Consider the following 19,516-nt stretch of genomic DNA (forward strand, 5'->3'; position numbering starts at 1 on the left):
GCAGCAAACCATGGAAGCGGGTTATCACGTCTCCCACTTCCCCCCCATTTTTCCCTTCCAAAACCAAAGTCAATTAGTAGCTTCAGAAGAGTTTAGTGTTTGTTTTTTCTACGGAAGGACAAGGCTGTAGGGGTGGACAGAGATGCAAGTTCTTCCATTTTTCTGAGGAGCTGAGGAACTAGAGGCTTGTGTTACTTAGCAGGAATGGCTGCCAACTCCAGGTGAAAACAGAGCAATTGGGACAAACTGAGTAAAATGTTTTCAGCAGCTCATCACCCATCAGCATTATCAACAGTGGCAGAGCAGTGGTGGTTCCTTGCTTTGCAGGTCTGCTGAGAGAAGCAGTGAGCTAATACAATGAACATTGTACAACTCCAGGACTTGTTTCTTCTCCCTCTACCACCTTAGCTAGGAATAAACTTTACCTTGTTACTTTTCTATTGTGTTTGAACTTAAGCCAAGAAGTTGAAGTCCTGATATAACTAACCCATCATTCTTATGACTCTTCTTGGAAGGCAGCTGGGGCTTTTGATTTCTTTGTTCTTTCTGAGAGGTGGGCTGTTTTTTGTTTTGTTTTCTTTTTTTTCCTCTGTTAATGAAGTTCCATGTAATAGGAATGGTATCAGAAGCTGAGATTTAATTGCTTATTGAGAATGGCCAGGCTATGAGAACAGTGACCGCTATTGCAGTAAAGTACACTGCATTAAGCAATAAACTGCACTTTAGTGATAAGAATGCTAAGAAAAGTTCTAATCTAAAGCAGGCTAATAAGAGCACACACAGTGTGCTGGACAAGCAGGTACTCCCTGCTTATTGGAATGAGAAAGCCTTGACAGGCTTTTTACCAGGGTATTTGTTACAGCCAGACTAGTAAGGAGACACATATCCAAATGAAACCCACAGTACTGAAAGACAACCCTCCTCAGTGGTGTGCATGCTTTTTATTAATAATGTGAAAACAAGACATTTGTTGCAAACATCAGATGTGTGACTGATACCGAAGGAATTCCACAGACATGAGGATTCTTTAAGAGTAACACTCCTAACGGAACAGAACTTGTTACCTCACTTGTTGCCTTTTGAACCTCAGCATTGCTGGAGGATCACGTAGACTTAGGGGGTTGGCAAGAACCTGAGATAATACTTGGAGATACTGGCTTTAAGAAATGTATACTCTTCTGTACAATATACCACACAGAATCTTTATCTCAGGTCTTACTAGTCTGCTAGCAGACCTACTGAAAGTAGATGGAACAACTGGCTATATATTGCCTCTACCTGCTGTGCTTAACTGTTAGCTGCTTCCCACTCCATGTTCTTAGGGGACTAACAAAAACCTATATATGTGACTAAGATCTTAATGCAACTGTACTGGAGGTGATCTGTGTTGGAAAATAAGTATATTTTTTCCAAATCCTTCCTTAATTTTGTTCCATTTGACAAAATGTCATTTTGGTGAAAGTGGAATCCTGATGTGTAAAATCTATAATGAATGATCAGTGCAGGTTTTGTTGGGATTTATTTATCAACAATCTAAAAATTATACTGCTGTACTGTCCTGAATGGTTGACATTTGTCAACCTGAATGCTCTGGCATTTGAGGGAGCCCTTTCACCTGAGCTAATATAGAAGTCGTAGCAAAAAAGGATCTACTTGCAAAGCAAAGACAAGTAAGGAGTGAAGTCTGGGAAAACAAACAGGGCAGGTAAGACAAGCTTGCTTCTTTTAAAAAATCAATCCAAGTGGATTCAGGATTGAAACAGATCTAGTAAAAACGTTCTTTCCAGAGGTACTGTACCAAGGCCTGGTGGTAATCACTGACTAATAGCACTTTGTTACATATGTTGAAACATAATGTAGTGATTTAACAAGCTGCTAGACAGAACAGTCCTGCATTTGAGACTAAACTGTCATAAGCAGTCATTACATTGTTCATATTCGAGATGTATGTGTACTTTTTTTACACACTAATATCAGTATAATCATATAATCCATACTTGTTCTTTTGTGCTGTGATTAGAAAAGCTTCTATTGTTATTAGAATAGGTTATCAGTGTGATGCAGTAGGGCTTGTGAATGACTAGAAAGGGCTTGTGAATTCACTAGGAGACATTAATTAATTAATTAAATCCTTTTAAAGAGCTATTATTGCTGTGTTGCAATCATTGCTTTTTTATTACATTCTTAAATCCCTGTTGCTATAACACTGTTTCATCAAAATTTTTCAAGCTTTCGTATCCACCCCTATTTTGATAGGCCTTGGAGGGGGTTGATCTTCAGATCTTTCAATCTAGATTAAAGCTAAAGGCCCAGACCCTCAACTAGCATCAGTCTGGCTGTTTCAGTCATAGTGTAATGATCCTGATTAAGTATCCCAACAAACACAGCACTTAAAAATTCTCTATGTCCTAAACTACATGCAGTTGAGTATTAGTGGTGAAGCAATACCTGACTAATAAATGCAGAAGGACTTGGGGCACAGTTTGGCACCCTGCGTTCTGCTTTTCACCAGCTGTGACACAGTGCCATGGCGTATCGCTCAGAAATGCCCTGTTGAAACCTGCCAGTAAGAAGGCACGATGGTTTGACACTGCAAAATGAGTACTTTTCATCTGTGTGCAGTTAAATAATCCAACATCATTTTCAAGTGATTTAAGCAAATGTGAACTTACAGATTTGTAGAAAAGCAAAACGCTAATGTACAGTTATTGAGTAAGTAGGGGGAAAAGTGAAAAATCATCAGAATTTGAAGAAAGGAACATAAAAAGTGACAGACAATATTAGACTATTTCCCTGCCTTTGAATTCACTCATGACTTGGACAGGATGGATTCTCTTCTTTGCGGAACCTTTTCTGACAGCAGCATAGATTTCTTCTGGCTTCTCTCTTTTAATTAGAGGCTTCTTCTCTGGAGCTTTCATCCTCCACATCACAACAGGATGTCGTGGGCCAGTAGGACTCTGAATCTTGATAATCTTTGTGGATGCAATGTAGGACATCTTCACTGTCTGTACCACAGCGTTCATTAAATTTTTGGCAGCCTGAATTAGTGAGGTGACACTATCCAACTGTAATAAGAAACAGAAACATTAGTCTTGGCAAGCAGTCCGCTTTTAATCATGATATGCTCAGGATTAAACAATGATTAAAACCTAAGACTAAAATAGGAAAGCGTAATTTGTTTGCTTTCTCTTGGTGTGCTTGATGGTTATATTCATGTTCCACTGGTCAGTATTAAAGTGACACACAGGAATCTGTGCTGGTGAAGTATAATGGCTTATTGAGATGTATGTTGCTTGCCTTTAAGTGTGAACTCATGATTCTTGTCTACAGGGCATCACTGCGATTACTACTGACTGGTAATAAAACCACCTCAAAGAAGAGCTATAAAAATGTTACCCATTATTTTCTTAGCATCAGCAATAGGCAAATTCTCCAGCTGCTCCCTTCACATTCCAGGCTTTCTCACGTGCTTCTGAGCATTGCAGGGATACTGTGAAGTGGCTGAATTAGTAGCTGCTGAATATAGTCTCAATGGCTAGAATTTTTAAAGCTAATAAGTGTGTGCTGTTGTACACAAACTGCAGTGACTGTGTGGCCTTGGGTTTTTTTCTTTCTTTCTTTTTTTTTTTTTTTTTTTTTTTTTTTTCCCCTTCAGGAATGAGAACCTTGAGAGGCAGAATGCAAAACAAACCTCTGTGTCACATGGTACTGTATTTAACAGCATGCTACGCAGCCAAGCAAGTGTTAAAGTAAAGGTATTTTCTATAGATATTTCTGGAAATAGAAAGTAGTATATATTGATTCCAACTGAAAATTGGCTGACTTGAGTGGGGAGAAAAAAAAATGCAGTTTTAACTACTGTTATCTTTGCTGTGCTGCTCTGTAGTGGAATACAAAACCTGAGTATACTGTTCCCTTCTCACCTAAGGCTTGCATGGTGTGTAGGGACTGAAAGCAGACAGTGCTGGGGCCACTTTACTTTCTTAGTTCTCTCCTTACACCCAGTGGCTTTGGCAGCTTGGACAGAGACAGATTTATCTGTGTTGCACAGTACAGTTGTGTGAAAGGCCAACACAGACCTGTGGCATGTGCTGAGTAAAGGCATTTTATTCTGACACAGTGATTCTCAAACTCTCATGTTTTAATTTGAGATGGATGGAATTGTTTTCTTCAGAGTGTCTGGTAAGATGCTGTGTTTTGGTTCTAGGGGAAAAACAATGCTGATAACACACTGATGTTTATAGCTGCTGCTAAGCAGTGCTGTACAGAGCCAAGGTCATTCTCAGTGATGGGCAGAAGGAGCTAGGAGGGAACAGAATGTGGACAGCTGACTTAAACCGGCCAAAGGGATATTCTGTACCATAGAACATCAAGCAGAAGAGGTTTGGAAGGAGGTGGGAGTTCATCTCTCTCAGTGCTTGGGGTAGTAGTTAAGCATCAGTCAGGGCTGGTAAACAATTACTTGTGCATCATTTGCTATATATGTTTATATATCTCTAGTCATAATTATTTTCTTTTTCTCTATCTTGGTAAATATCTCAACCTGTGAGTTCTACTTTGGTTTTTTTTTATTCTTTCCCCTATCCCACTGGGAATAGGGGGAAATGAGCAAATGACTGTGCGGTGCTCAGCCCCCTGCTGGGTTAAACCACAACAGTCAGAGGCACAGTTCTGGTCTGACACACTTTAGATGGTGATATCTAGCAGGCTGTATGCAGAAGAATTACTGCTATACTGGGAAGAGCCTAAGTTGCAGGCTGTGTCTTGATAAAAGCTAAAAGTAAGAGCAAGGATTTTATATAGGCCAACACTGGCAAAAAAAATTGATTGTATAATTGGCCATCATTGTTACTTAAAACATTTGAAAATGAGGTCGCCTTCTCATTTTGCAAGTTTCTTGAATACAGACTGATAAGGCTCAGGGACATCCTTCCAGAATAGGGCTAATATCACAGAGGGAGAGGAACTGATGTGTGCAGGGTGTCGGACTATGTCTCCTGGTCTCAAAATCCAGCTGCAGAGGATTGTTTGGTCTTTTTTCTTACAGCATTGTCTGATGTTAGGCCACTGCATGCCACCCTTGAGCACTGAGAAGGTATACACACATCTGTTGTACTCAAACAGGAAGAAAGTAGGCTATGTTTTGATTCTTTTCTTTGGGAAGGTGTTGGGGTTTTTTGTTTGTTTTTTGACATGTGTGGATCATGGCTAAATGATGCCATAGTTCACATTAAGCACAGGGCTCACATTTGCTCACAATTTGTTTGTAATGAATGCTGTGTTCCCCCTTTGCTTTACAGTACTGTTTGTGTTTTGATAGTGTTCCCAGGAAATGCTAGAGGAACATATATATGGTATAAAAAAACATCTTGGCTAGTAGTTTTTTATTCAAATACACCGTGCTGTATTTTATTATAAGGCTGACAATGTCAGTTGTGAAGGCATCTCCATTCTGAATAGCTTGAAGAAAGTCCTTTAGAAATAGCTAGTAATTATTTATTTAAATCTCAGTTATTAACATTTATTGCTTATATGTGTTGTAAATATAGAGGTTGGTCCAAAGGTAATGCCTCTTAGTAATTTCCAGGGAAACTACAACAAATGCAAATAGCACAATAAAGCTATTTGATAGAGCAGATTCTCAGGTACAAAACGCTGCTTCTCAACATAGTCACCACCAGTAGCTGATTGGAGCAGATGAGCTGATCAAGTCACTCTGCATTTTGTGATGTCTGACAGCTGTACGTGGCTGTTTAGAATGCAGCTTGTCTTTCACACTGCTGTCATCACCACTGCTGGAAGACAGGACCCACTGCCACACTGTGCTTGCATCCCCTGGTTGGTCTCTATAAACTTTCAGTGTGAACGAATATTAATGGGCACTATTTCTTCCCCATGCAGGAATTTAATGATGCTCCTTCACTGCAGATGCCATTGTGTCAGGCTGCCCCTCTGCTGCCATATGCCACTTGGCAACAAAATGCAAGGGAATACTGCTGAGAAGGTTCAACTTTGTACTTCCATACCACCAATATCCACCTCTGATGTTCTTGTCAAAGCAAGGAAGAGCACCAATTAAAAAAATCAGGTAAAATTTGTATCAATTTGCACCTCTCAAAGGAGAGATGTTGTGCTTTCTATTTCTTGAACATGCATTTGTATGTGTAAAGGTATAGACAGAAATACTTCATGTACAATGCACACAGCATGTTTAGCAAAATTTGCACTTGTGTATATAATGCTGATGTGTTAGCAATGGTGGCCTCCCATAAGCCAGGTCAAATGAATTTGTGAATGAATTGATGAGGTGAGGAGAATGCATTACTGTCTGTATACTTGTTGCTTTTGTAACACTTTAAACACAGGAATGTATGTAAGGCAAAAAACAGTAATAGATAGATAGGAAATGATGGGATTTGCATTTTTGGAATTAAATATGAACTGAAAGATCTTCAGTTAATACTGAACATTCCTCCAGAAGTGCTAGGAAAAAAGCCAATGCCCTGTTTGATGTTTCATGGGTGGTTAAAATTTGGAGGACCAAATGTATATAATCCATGAAAACATGTAAAATTTGGCATGGCCTTGAAAGTTCATTCCTTGCTACAGCAAATGTGTTTTTTAGAAAGAATTCCCAGTTTATAATGGTTGTGTAATCTTTGCATGACAGCAGTTTAAACCAATAAGACGTGTATTTGGGGACCATCATTTGTAGATTTTAAGGAACCAGGCTGCCTATCCTGGGATGCATGTAGGCTTGTAGAAGCAGATACGCAAAATAAAACTAGGAAAATCAGGTCTGATGCAGCAACATGGTTAAAAAAATAATAATAATAAATTGAATACCAATAAGGATGTTTGCATTTGGTTTTTTGCTGCACTTCCTGTAGCATGTGTGGCTGGGATGGAGTTTGTGGTACATCAGCATGGGCACAAATCTCCATTTATGATGCTCTTGGTGTCTCTGGATAGGCAGTGAAATACAGGAAAAAACTGCTCACTTAATGCCATCAGTATCCATGTTATTTATTTATTTATTTGCACTGTCTTAGAATCCATCTTAGATCCATCTACCTGTTCCCCATAAGTTTTCTGGATGAATCTTATGCTGGTCTTATGCTGACACTGTGAAGCAAAAACATACAGTTATTTCTTAACCATACTAAGAATTTCAGAGAAGCTTTTATAGGAGCCGTTCCTGGAGCTACAGATGATAACAATCAGGTGGTATCTTTTTTTTTTCCTCTTTAGAGAGCAGCTGTTTTCATAGCTGAGTGACATTAATATAATAGAGTTCGGTGTAAATCCATTGTTCTTTTATAAACCTGATGTAGTTGAGGATTATCTTCACTTGGATACTTTTATCTCAAATAAATATTCAGTAGGTTCTTCAAGGTCGCCTATCTAAGAAGATGGATGAAATGAAACTTGGCATAAATGAAAGACTGATTAAAAAAAAAACAAAACTCATTGAGCATTTAAGTTAAGTTCATTTTATTTAGGGACTTGTCGCTGTAAATTCTTCAGTCCATAGGAAGTGGTATATAAGAATTCATTGCAAAAACAAAGGCTCTTTTGCCTGACTCCCACTTTCTCTTTTTCTGTACTTCCTGTATTTTGGAGATTAGACTGTGTCAGTCATAACAGGAGTTTCTGAAACGATACCCTCTATCATACCCTCTCTCATCCAAATATGCCATCTCTCCTATGAACACTGTCCAGTGACAATGAAAATATGGAATGATTCTTCAACTAGTAACTCATATATAAATATACGGAAGTCCTTGCCCAACTGTTCCCAAGTTTTGCCCCCTTTTCCCACAATAGTGGCATGGCATACAAGCACACCCAATAGCCAGAATTCATCTAGGCAAACTCTCCATTAAGTAACAAAGCCAGAAATAGTGGAGTTGAGGAAAAAAAAACTTAATTTTGAAGCTTCTCTTTAAAAAATGTTTACACGCGTTTTCTATAATAATGTCTTGGGAGTAGTAGTAATCCATTAAGAAGTGTATTGTAATAACAAATACACTTAATTATTTTCATTGTTTGATAGTGCAAAAGAGACTGATGACTGAGAATTTATACAAAATTTTTCTTGTATGTATCTTCTGTTTACTAAGAAAGTGATGCTTGCCTTGTCATGTGTTGTTGCAGTTAATTACATAAATACAGAATTTCTTTCTTCTTAAAGCATCTAAATAAGTCACTCTTCTCGTATTCCCTGTGTAGATTTGCAGATCCTGTCTCACTGACATAAGGAAGTGGCAGCCAGGGGAAAACAATACAAAACATTTCTTCATAACATGCGTGTATGTCAGGTAGGGATACAACTTATTGATCTCCTCTAAACTATGCATATACAAATACATATATATACAGATATATATATATAAATATATACAAATACATATAAATAAATAGATAGATATAGGTATATAAATATATATATATTTTTGAATTTAAGTTTTAGATTTTGAGCACAGATTTACAAAAGGCTGCTCGCAATCTCCCAAGTCCCGTTTACAGTTCATCTAGACTTCCATTTTTAACACAGTTGAAAATGATAACTTAGAATTGAGTATCAAACATACAACTTACTCAGTGTTGGATTTCTGAATATAAAAATATCTTGGAAACAAGGTCAGCTATTAAAAATGTATCTGCATTAAAACTGCTGGGTTTAAATGTATGAATACACACTGAGAAGCAAAGTTTTTGTTACAGTAATACTAATCAAAGAATAACAGACTTGATTTGACTTCTTCTAAGAGCACAAAGTCTGCATTTTATTGCAGAAAGATGACTTGCTAAGCATGTAAGGTAAGAATGCTTATGCTGTGCTTTTAATTTTTCATCCTTTTTATTTATGAGGCTTTTCTGCGTATTTTTTAAGGTTTTCAGTAATGCTGCTGTTAAAAAAAAATAAAATCAAGTGATTTAATCACTGTTAATGTGATTGAATTGCAGGATACCATCTCTTAAAAGCAGCAGGATAATCAGTCTAAATGTAAATACCTCAATCAGAATAAGTACTCTGTTAAGAATTAAACCCCGACCACTGAAGACTGGAATTTCCCTTTGTCAGGTTCCGGGTTTAACAGCAGTTACCTTGTTTTCTGAACTGAGGATATTTACATTCTTGGCTTTTCTACACACGAAATAGTAATAATTTCATTTTTCTTACTAGAAACAATAAGATCTTGGTGTAACAGTTGCACAGAAATAAGATGGGTATTTGAGAAAGCACAGGTAAAAGTTAAAGGTTGGACGTACTTGATTAATTACCATTTTTCTTCATGTAGCTGCTAGATGACATACAAACCTATCGTGGACTCAAGACCTCATACATGATATATTAATATAAAATAATCCAAAGACTTTCCATTGTGAATTTTCTTTCCCTTTACTGAGAATGGTTTTCTCTGCCTTAATAAGCCTCTTTTCTGGTCACCTTTCCTTTACTGTGCTGTCCCCTTGGAACAGCAAAGATTTCATCCAGATTTGTGCAACTCGGTTGAGGAAATCTGCTTCATGGTGTGGGTGGGTGGCTAAACCAGGGCTGTATATTTATCTGTGAGCTGAAATTTCTTTAAAAAAATGTGGTTATTCCATTGGTTATCTGTGTCTATCTGTCTATCATTAACATTCCCTCAAGTATATCTGGAGTTTGTTCTGCTTTTTACCCATTTTTCAGGCAGGGAAATTGACTCCAATCAAGAAAACCACTGTTATTACTTGAATTTGCTTCAAGCTGGACTCAAGTCCCATAATTAGACCAGATCCTGTGTACAAGGTACATGATAAACAACTTACTTACGTAAGTAGTGGAAGACTGAAAGGCTGTAACAGAACATATGCTTGGGGGCAGTCAGCTGAATCCCTTGATTTTGCCAGTTGTGATATTTAAAAAAGCTACCTGTTCTGTGGCATACATTAGCAATATGTAAAGTACTGCTACATCCTTACTTTGTAAAAAAAACAACAAAAAACAACAAAAAAACCCCACGCTTCTAGTTAGTTGGGTGCATTTTTAGATAGCAACAGTAACAGAGCTGTCCCTAGATAATTGAAAACCGTATCCCCTTCCATTCCTCCAAAGGCCATGTACACACTTAGTTACAAGTATATATAAAGCACACGCAGTGGAGGATGTAGTGTCATTTAAAAAAAAAAAAAAAAAAAAAAATTAGACTTTTTGGGCAGCCCTCAGTGAAGTAAAATTTTAAACAATGTTCCATCTCCTCGTGTTTAAAGTAGAGATTTAGTAAAGCAGTGGTTTATTATTGTTAGATTCCAAATGCTGTGATGATATTATGCGTGGGCTAAGGTACTGCAAGTAGCTCTCCACCATGAGTTTGTCAAACAAACAAGTATCAGTTCCCCATGATGTGGAAAAAAGTAATAGCAAAGAGAAACAAACTGGCTCACCAAGGAGCTGCTTTGTCAGAACACAGCCTTGGACTTAGCAAAGGTCACTCAGCAGTACACGCAGGACAGCACTACCATAGTCAGTGGAGCAAACTGCCCACCCACAATAAATGAAGTGCGCTATTTCACTAGCCAGTATCTCAGGAGACTGCCAACTTGCTGCTGAGCCCTCTGTGCCCATTCTTAACTCTCGCAGGGAGGCATTCTGCCCATCTTCACTTCTTTATTTTTAGGAGAAAGAAACAAACCACACAAAAGACCTAAGAGCAACTGCAATGCATTGCTGCTCATCTCTTCCTCTGCCAAAGAAGCAGCTCTTGCTGTATAGCTTCTCTCTTGCAGCAACGGAAAACCTCCAACTGTAACAAAGGCATTGAGCAACCTGCCATCTGCCACAGACCTGGAGCCTTAATGGATGTGACTTTCCTGGCGCATAGTTGTCCAAGGATACCTTCCACTTTGCAACATGCTAGCATATGCTTCTAACTCGTTGCATTATTACCATCAAATCTGAAATGTTCATAGAAATATCTTGCATGTAATTTCTGATGTAACTAGCATGGTAACTCAGTGAGGGAGACACATTTAAATTAAATTGAACTTTTAAGCAAGAAGTCAGAAACATTAAAGCATCTGCATTTGACACAGAAATAGACTAATGTAAGTGTTTAAGTCTGGTTTTTGAGAGGACAAGAATAAAATTCAAAGATAAAGGAGGCATTTGCAGAAAAATCAGCGAAGCAGCCTTCAATGTACAGGTATGGCTGGCTAATACGAGAAATTCTTTCTTTGCTACTTAGCAAATTGTGTGATAATGCACCTCTGAGATTTGTTGTTTTTTTTAATTTTAGGGTCAAAAGAGACTTCCTCTTGCCAAACACAACATTTGAAGATGAAACACAAGAAGATACTGACTGTAAGTAACACAAAAAACACTTATGTGCTTGTCAGGAGTCACAGAGGGAGATGCTCACGTAAGTTAATGGTGTGATACAATTCTTATTTTTTTTTTAACTCACTGTTGAAACAAGCTTACTCTCAGCATGCTGGGCCTGTCGATGTGCAGTGCTTGTTAAAAAAAGTATCAGATTATTTATACAAATGCAATTACTGTCCATCTGTGTACCACAAATGTTACCCCATTATTTTGTGCCTGAAGAGACATAAATTTGAATTTAATTAACAGAAAGTATATTTATTTCCTGCTTAATCACACCTTGTGAAAACTTAAGAGAATCCTTACCATCTTCACTTGTGGAGTATACAAACTGGCACCGATTGATTCATTAAAAAAACTCAGTATTTTATGTGAGTATGAAAGACTAAACACAACCCAGGAATGTTAAATGGATAAAAAAGCAGAACTGAATGAACAGCTCTTCAGTTTCTCTGTACATACTCCGTGCAAGCAGGACTTTGACCATCTACTGAGCCGCTGTCAGGTGTGAATGTACTGGAGAGGCTGCTGTCCACAGAACTGAAAGCAGTAAGGTACAGTAAGTTTTAATGGCCTGAACGAGGAGGGCAGTTAGGAGGACTATCAGCAGGACAGCCCCAAGCGTTCTAACTTCCCCAGGACAGTCAGCCCCTTCAGCCCACAGCAAGGGGAGGGTATTAATCTCTGATGAGACACACTCCAAAGGACATTATCACAGGAGTTACAGACAAGAACAAGGTGATAGGGCACTGATAAAAAACAGGTAAAAGAAGTTTTCATTCTCAGTAGAGAATGAGCAACTGAGAGCTGTGTTTGTGGATTACAGTATACTTCTTCATTTGCATATCATCCTGGTTTTTGTCACAGAAGTTGAGTTCTGAACATTACTATGTTAGCAGTTTTCCTGTGCCAGATCTTCATCATGCAGAAGGATATAGTTTCATATACATATATTTCAAGAGTCATCGTTTCAGTACTTGATAGACAATGATATGTTTTGTTGTTTTCTTTTTAATCTGCAAGAGCATGTCCTCTTTTTGCTTAATCATGCCTGACATCTCCCTTTCTGGTTGTTGCTTTTTAATAACATAACCAGATGAGAGAAGATCAATACTGGGAAGAATACAGTTCTACTCAGCTACATTTCAGACTCCATTAAAAAAAATAATAAAACCTATGCTACTGTTTTTATGTGAAGAGAATCTCAAGATTCTGCAGTGTTGCATATGCCAATAAAAAACTAGACAGAAAGCTGAAATGCAGCTGTCCAACAGATGATCTGTAGATAGAGCACAGATGTTCCATCTGCAGATTTTCTACAGCATCGTACTTACGTATAGGCTCCCAGATCTTTTTCTGCATGAGAGAGATGGACAGACACACACGGACAGCTTCTGTACTTCCATACACAAATGACTTTTTAATCTATTTTTTCCAATGCAAGCAGCTAATTCATGATCAAACTACGAAGCAAGCCCTCGTATGGACTTTAAAGATTGGCCTTCAGTGCTTTGTTCTCAACTGGAAGTACAACTATGAGTGCCAGTTGTTGTGCATACATCCTTACAGTTGTGCATACTTTATATACATTAAAAGACTATTGTTTCTTAAAAACTAATTAATCCAGAATAACAGCAATAAATTAATACCTTTTTAAGACTCTATAAAGAAAAACAGATTCACAAGTGATTGCAATTCATGCTTCACTTTCTTAGTCTCTTCCTAAAGTAAGTGACAAAAAAAAAGAAGGGGAAAAAAAAGAGAATAAAAGAAATTCAGGCCTGTACTAGAACACATCACAAGCACAGGAAAGGACAATTTAAACTGAAGATATTTTATTGTGTATTGACTGTAATTCATTACATTTTTCTACTTACAGCAGACATGATGAGCTCTCCACCTAGGTTCTGGATTTCTGCTCTAACTTGACTGCAGATTTTGAGCTGATGGGAGTACAGCTTGATCTGTTCTAGGTAAGCCAACAAATCCTGTTTACATGACTGGTCTGGACACTGAGAATTAAGAAAAGAATAGTAAAGCACATACATTTCATCTCAGACATCATATTAAGTACTTAACTGAGGAGCATTCAAATCACTCAGACCAACGTCCTTGTACTTAGTTTTTCTTTTACACTGCAGGGCCTGCTTCAGCAACACTGCTAACCAAGTTATTTAATGTACGGAATGACTGCTCTTCATTCAATTCCTAAGAGGCTTTCTTTCTAAGGTATCTAGAAGTAATAGTTAAATGGCAAATGTAAGCACAAATGCAAGAAGAATGTTAACATTTATAAAAGTTACGCTTTATCTCCTAATATCGATCTGCTTTTTAAAAAAAAAACACAAGGTTTTATCCATTTTCTGTCAGATGTGCTGTTTCAGTGGGAACAGGAAAATAAGAACAGCTTGTGGCTAATTCACTTATTTCAATACTTAAAAAATAACATCTTTCCACCTTCACTTCTGTGAGCTCCCACAATACTTAGAGGGGAAGTACTGATTTAAATAAATCTATAATGGGTTAAAAGCCTGAAAAAGCGATAATTGTACTTAATTTAAGAAATACTTTACATGTAAACAACTGGCTTTACTGAAGAAACCTAATAGTTGTTTAAAATGGGATGTGTTTATTTCAAGTGTGATGATTCTGTATTCTTCATGGCTCTGCAGTAGTAAACTAAAAGGTTTATGTTTTGGACTTTCAGAAGAGGCAGCAAAGAATGTAGCAAATGAATCTGAAAAATTGTTAATATGAATGAAACATTAGTCCTCCCCTTGTGTTCAGGTAGATCCATTACTGAAGTGCTCTCTGTATTTCAGCGTAGTTTAAAAGAAAAACAGAACGGCGTTTCTCAACATCCTCTCAACATGCACCATTTTTGAAGTGTTACCAGTATTCAGATCTCAATGACTGCTGAGAAAACTTGAACACTTGCTTACTTGTTAAACTAATGCTTAAAAAAAATATCTGCCCTTCTGTCCAAGTGCAGCATTAACTCCTTGAGCATCACAACTACACTAGAAGTCTATTTCCTAGAATAAGGTGCTTGCTTTTCCATTTCTCTGTGATTTACTTTTCCCCACTGGAATACCTCAGCAGATAGACAGACAGGCTGCTAATACAGCATCTCATCAACTTCAAGTTGTGACAGCATCAATTATAGAAACTCAGAGACAACGCTATTTTAATTTCTTACATAATACTATTATATAACATTTGCAAGTTCATCACATTTACTGTCTTCCTTGCAAACACTTAAGGAAGAAATGCATAACACTTAAGAAATGCTGAAGATGGTATGCTCCAAAGATAGGGAAAACATAACCTCCCCTGAGACCTTGAGGTTAAACCAGTTCTATCAAAACACTGGTCTAGGGCTCAGCAGCATTTAGAAAAGCAAGTGTAAGGCACTGCTGGAAAAAGGCATAAATAAATTTCATAAACCTGCAGGATAAACACAGCTTTACTGAAATGCAGCTTTATTAAAGCAAAGCTTTACTTAACCTGGCGAAGGTAAGGAAGTATCATGAAATACATGCTGTCATCTTACTGAGTCCTGTGTATGTTCACTATTGACCTAAAGAAACCTTTGGTCTGACACACTGTGCCCATTTTTATGTACTTTACCCACAAAACTTTATGAGATATAAGGCATTTCTAGGAATAAAGGTAACATTTTATGTTAGCTTAGGTAAGATAAAAGTACAATGAAGAACATTAAAGTCTCATACCTTACAGCGTATCCCAATCAACCAGAAAAATATGTTAGAAAGAATTGTACTCTGTGAATAGGATATTCCATAAGGAATCCTCATAAACATCTGGTACAAGCAACATGTGCTTACTAGTGAGAAAACTTTCAGCTGCAACTGAAAATAATTTAAAAATACTGAGATTAATCATTCCACAGCCCATCGATGGTTACCTTTTCAAAGGGTTACCTTTTCAAAGCCTAGCACAGAGAAACAAGTTCTTAGGTAGAATTCCTGGCAAATTCTGAGGGCTTCTTTTTGATATACAAGTGCTGCTCCAAAGGAAATGCCTTCATCTTATGTTGGCCCACATAACATATATATAATAAACTATATATATATATATACACACACATATATATATAATTTATAAATATTTCTATATTTATATTATATAATATATATATATTATATATATTATATTTATATAACATATATATAAGTATTCATATTATATATATGTGTGTGTGTGTGTGTATGTATGTGTATATATATACACACACTATATCTATAGATATCGTTATTATATCTATATATCTATGAGAATATCTACTGAATGGACAGGGTCTCTCCAGAATGCTGTGCTTAGGTAGAAGGCCCATTTGATGCTGCACCACATTGGGTTCCTACGAGATGAAGGGGACATACAGTTGCTTTCACTATTACTTCCTTACTCTGATGAACAGCATTTTTACCTCACAGTCCAAGTGCCTATTTTACCAGGATCATAATGGATCATAATGGACCAGCATCTCCTGACCAGCATCTGCTGAAACACTTATTGAAGAATTTTGTAGTAAAGACCTTAATCTACACCACATGCCACTAAAAACAGGACGCACTACCTTAATGTTTTTTGGGATTTCAGGTACAAATTTGACAATGAATTTGAAATAATCTTACTTAAATTTATCAGCAATACACTTGTGATTGCCTAAGTTGATGCAGTGTGGCTATGTTTGCAGTTGTTAACTCCAAGTCATCTTTAAGTGCTGTGAATATGGACTGAATCCTGCTGATTCTAGCACATAGAAACCCTTTCTTTCCAGTACATGGAAATGTTACAAAAATTAGAATAGAAGCACAACATAACAGAGATGCTGTTGTGAGTGATCATAGAATACTGCAAATAGAGTTTCAGTTCTTTGGTGTTGTGTGCTTTTTCTCACACAAAAGCTTTACACGATATGTAATTCCACAGTTCTCAATTTTGATTCTCTGAAATTACAAGGAGAATGAACAAAAGTCATTCATTTGGAAATGTTTTATGTCATGTCATATCGAAGATACAACGATTCCTCATTACACAGTGATGGCTTTTTCAGGTTTTTTCTCAGGTTTCCATCTAGATAGAGGAAAAAGAGGAATTTTTGCTTTTTTCCCCTCACATGTCTCTTCAAATACTGAAAATGCTCATCATATGTTACTGTGGTCCTGATAACAGCAAAGACATAGTCGAGAGTAATATCTGAGTCCTGAGTTGACTGTGAAGATGAAACTCATGTGGCCCAACTAAATGACAATATTAGAAATGATAATGAATAATTGAAGTGATGCAGGGTAAGCTCAATAGCAGAAGAAGTGGTGAAGAAAATCACATACATAAAGAATGCATGGACTTTTACCTTAAAACACATACCTGACGGTATGATGTACAGCCATCGGTTTTCTCTTTTGAAGTAAATAATAGAAATCCATTTTTACATGCAATTCTAAGTTACACATATAATTTACTTTTTACTGAAAGAGAACGTGTGAAATATTTACTGAAATAACTGGTTTATGCCACTGAGAAGAGCGTTCACAAAACCTTATCAAAATTCATGTTCCAGACTGGACACCAAATTCTTGAAGGTTCCTTCAGTTTGAACCAAATTCATTGAACAGCAATTAGGTGGTTAACAGAATGAAAAAATTCTTAAAGAGAGCAAAGCAGAAGAAACATGTTAAAATAACAACTATTAGTCTTTACAAATACCATGCAGACTAAAGAAAAACACACTGAGAAAAATACTTTGTACGGCAAAGGGTGGTTTTGCTTGGGAATAAAGATTAAAAGATTTCTAGTCACCAGAGGAATGATAGGATCATATTATTCATCTGAGGGTAGGAGTAAGAGCGAGATTCCCCTTTTTACTAAGTCAGATGCCTATCTAGCTGTGATTGTAGTTATATTCACTGCAGTGTTATTGAACTTACTGATGAAGACATCTGACTCAGTCCTATGTCTTTGAAGCATGTTTTCCACTAATCTGTTATATATATATATATGCACATACACTATCTGTTATACTTATTAGAAGCTTATTTGCTTCAAATGCTTATGAGAAGAAATTACATATAAACTGACTAGTGTGTTTTAGGTACATGTCAGATGAGAAAGGTGAATCAAGGCTTATCAACTTTGTGCAGGCTCTTAGGACAAATAGAAACTGAGTGAATTTAGTAAAAGAGTTAACTAAAATGGAGTCATATTTCCCAGCAACTTAGGAAACACACTGGTTATCAGCACTAATGCTTATCTGCATTATCAGCACACTGGTTATCAGCACTAACAATTTATGTCCAATTTGCCCTCACCGATTTGTTCACATTTCTAGTCTGGAGTTACTGTAAAAATACAGAAAGAAAACATAAGGGAATGAACAGTTCTCTAAGAAAGACTCAATTTTTATTCAAAATGGAGTAAAAGGTTATGACACTTTTCTCTGCACTATATCAGTAATGATTACAGTTTTCAATTTTAATTTTTAATTGATGAAAGAAAATGATGAAGGATCCAGTTCATTTGAAAAGAGACGTGCTGGAAGAACACTTATCAAGATCAGAAACAGGGGTGTTCTACCTCGCTTCTTTCTCCACAAATCACAACTGTATAGACCAGTTACCAAAATTCTATGGCATCACCATCTGAGAGAGGCATGAAAGAAAAAACCCCACACAGACTGTTGCTGCTTCATAAATATTAAGCAGGTGAAAATCAAAAGCGAGGGGTAGAGAGAAAGTACATGAGGATGTGGAAAACAGCAAATATACCCTGCTACTCTGGACCAAAAAGGCTAGGAAAGTAAATGGCTTTAATACTTGCTGACTAAAATTTCACTGGATTGTTCTTCTCTGGCCTGGTTTTGTAAGGCCCTGTTGACCTTACCTACATGAGTTTCTTGAATGAATGTACTAAGCTACAGTGCTGTTGTGCTAACCATACCTGCACATTTACATGGATCATGCTTTGATTTTTGGCTGGAGGAGTGGGTTTGGGTTTGATTTATTTATTCATTTATTTTAGTTTTCTGTTATTTAGCTTATTTAGCCAGGAGAAGCTTTTGGAAATAAAGAAACCCATAGCTGTAAAGCATTTTATGATGATAATTTTTTTTTTTTTTTTCAATGGTAAGAAATTACCTCCAGACATAAGGTATGCAGATGGCAGTTTTCTATCTGTCAAGAAGAGTATTTAGATTGAAAGCAATTAGACATAAAAATACCAAAGAAGAGGCCTATACTAGGAGGGAAAAGATGTCTGAAAGAGAACTTAGATACAGCTGAAAGCAAACATTCTAGAAAATACATATAATGTGCTGTAAAACAAGTAATTTTAAGACAAGAAGAAAAGTAACCTAAGCACTGAGCTGAGACCTTGCAACTGGTAACACTGCTTGGAAAAACTATGGTGCTGATGAGTTTCCACATCTAAGGTGATTTGCCTCATTGTTTTTCTGAGTGATTTAACCGAGAAAGCAAAGGAGGAACTACAATGTTGAACTCACATTGTAAAGCAGAATTTTAACAGACTCTTAAATATACAGGTATATAATAAATAGGTATATGTGCATATACATTTGCATATGTACCTAAATATATATGGATCGATATATCCATCATTTCCAGAAATTGGGAGGGGAAAAAAAAAGGAAAATCAGGTCTAAAAATGTCCTAACTATTATTTCTGTATTTCTGTAGGTGATCTTCACAGGTGTTGGAACTTCTGTGCACAGGTTAAGTTGTGACAAAGGTTAATGCATTGCTACATAAATAACCTACCTGATTGGCAATCAGCCGTGCTAGGACGTCCATCCTTGATCCTGACTCTGAAATCATTTTTGCTGCATTAATTACATCAGATGTGTTCTTCAATGGTCCTCTACCCCTTCAAATGAAACACAGACTTTATTACATTATTCAAAACTGAGAATAAATCATAGCCATGCAGATTAGGCACAGAAGAACTCAACTGAATTAGAAAAAAACAACTAAACATTGGTCTATACAGAAGCAACATTAATTAAATCCCCACTTCCAAGTGTTTTGTTTTCATGTTCCACAGATTTGCACTGCTTGGCATCAGCTGGATACAGAAGTGCCAGAAAAATGCCACACGTTATTTTCA

The 19,516-nt window shown here is 36.9% G+C and overlaps 2 protein-coding genes across 2 annotated transcripts in view; one reads left to right on the forward strand and one right to left on the reverse strand.

Moving 5' to 3' along the window:
- Positions 1-19,516, forward strand: part of LOC140253702 (rho GTPase-activating protein 22-like) — a 222,330-nt gene that overhangs the window by 186,567 nt on the left and 16,247 nt on the right. Inside the window, exons 9-12 of the mRNA XM_072339445.1 lie at positions 5,905-6,091; positions 8,236-8,324; positions 9,701-9,799; positions 11,286-11,837. The gene's annotated coding sequence lies outside the window, so the exon portion shown is untranslated. Of the gene's footprint in view, positions 1-5,904; positions 6,092-8,235; positions 8,325-9,700; positions 9,800-11,285 lie in introns of the transcript that reaches the window.
- LOC140253703 (catenin alpha-3-like) lies at positions 1,422-19,271 on the reverse strand. Its single transcript, XM_072339448.1, has 3 exons — positions 19,171-19,271; positions 13,249-13,383; positions 1,422-3,068 (listed from the first exon to the last, which is right to left on the reverse strand). Exons 1-3 carry the CDS (start codon positions 19,225-19,227, stop codon positions 2,781-2,783), a joined length of 480 nt encoding a protein of 159 aa, XP_072195549.1. The 5' UTR covers positions 19,228-19,271; the 3' UTR covers positions 1,422-2,780.

The sequence above is a fragment of the Excalfactoria chinensis genome, chromosome 6, assembly GCF_039878825.1.
Source record: "Excalfactoria chinensis isolate bCotChi1 chromosome 6, bCotChi1.hap2, whole genome shotgun sequence".
NCBI classification, from domain to species: domain Eukaryota; kingdom Metazoa; phylum Chordata; class Aves; order Galliformes; family Phasianidae; genus Excalfactoria; species Excalfactoria chinensis.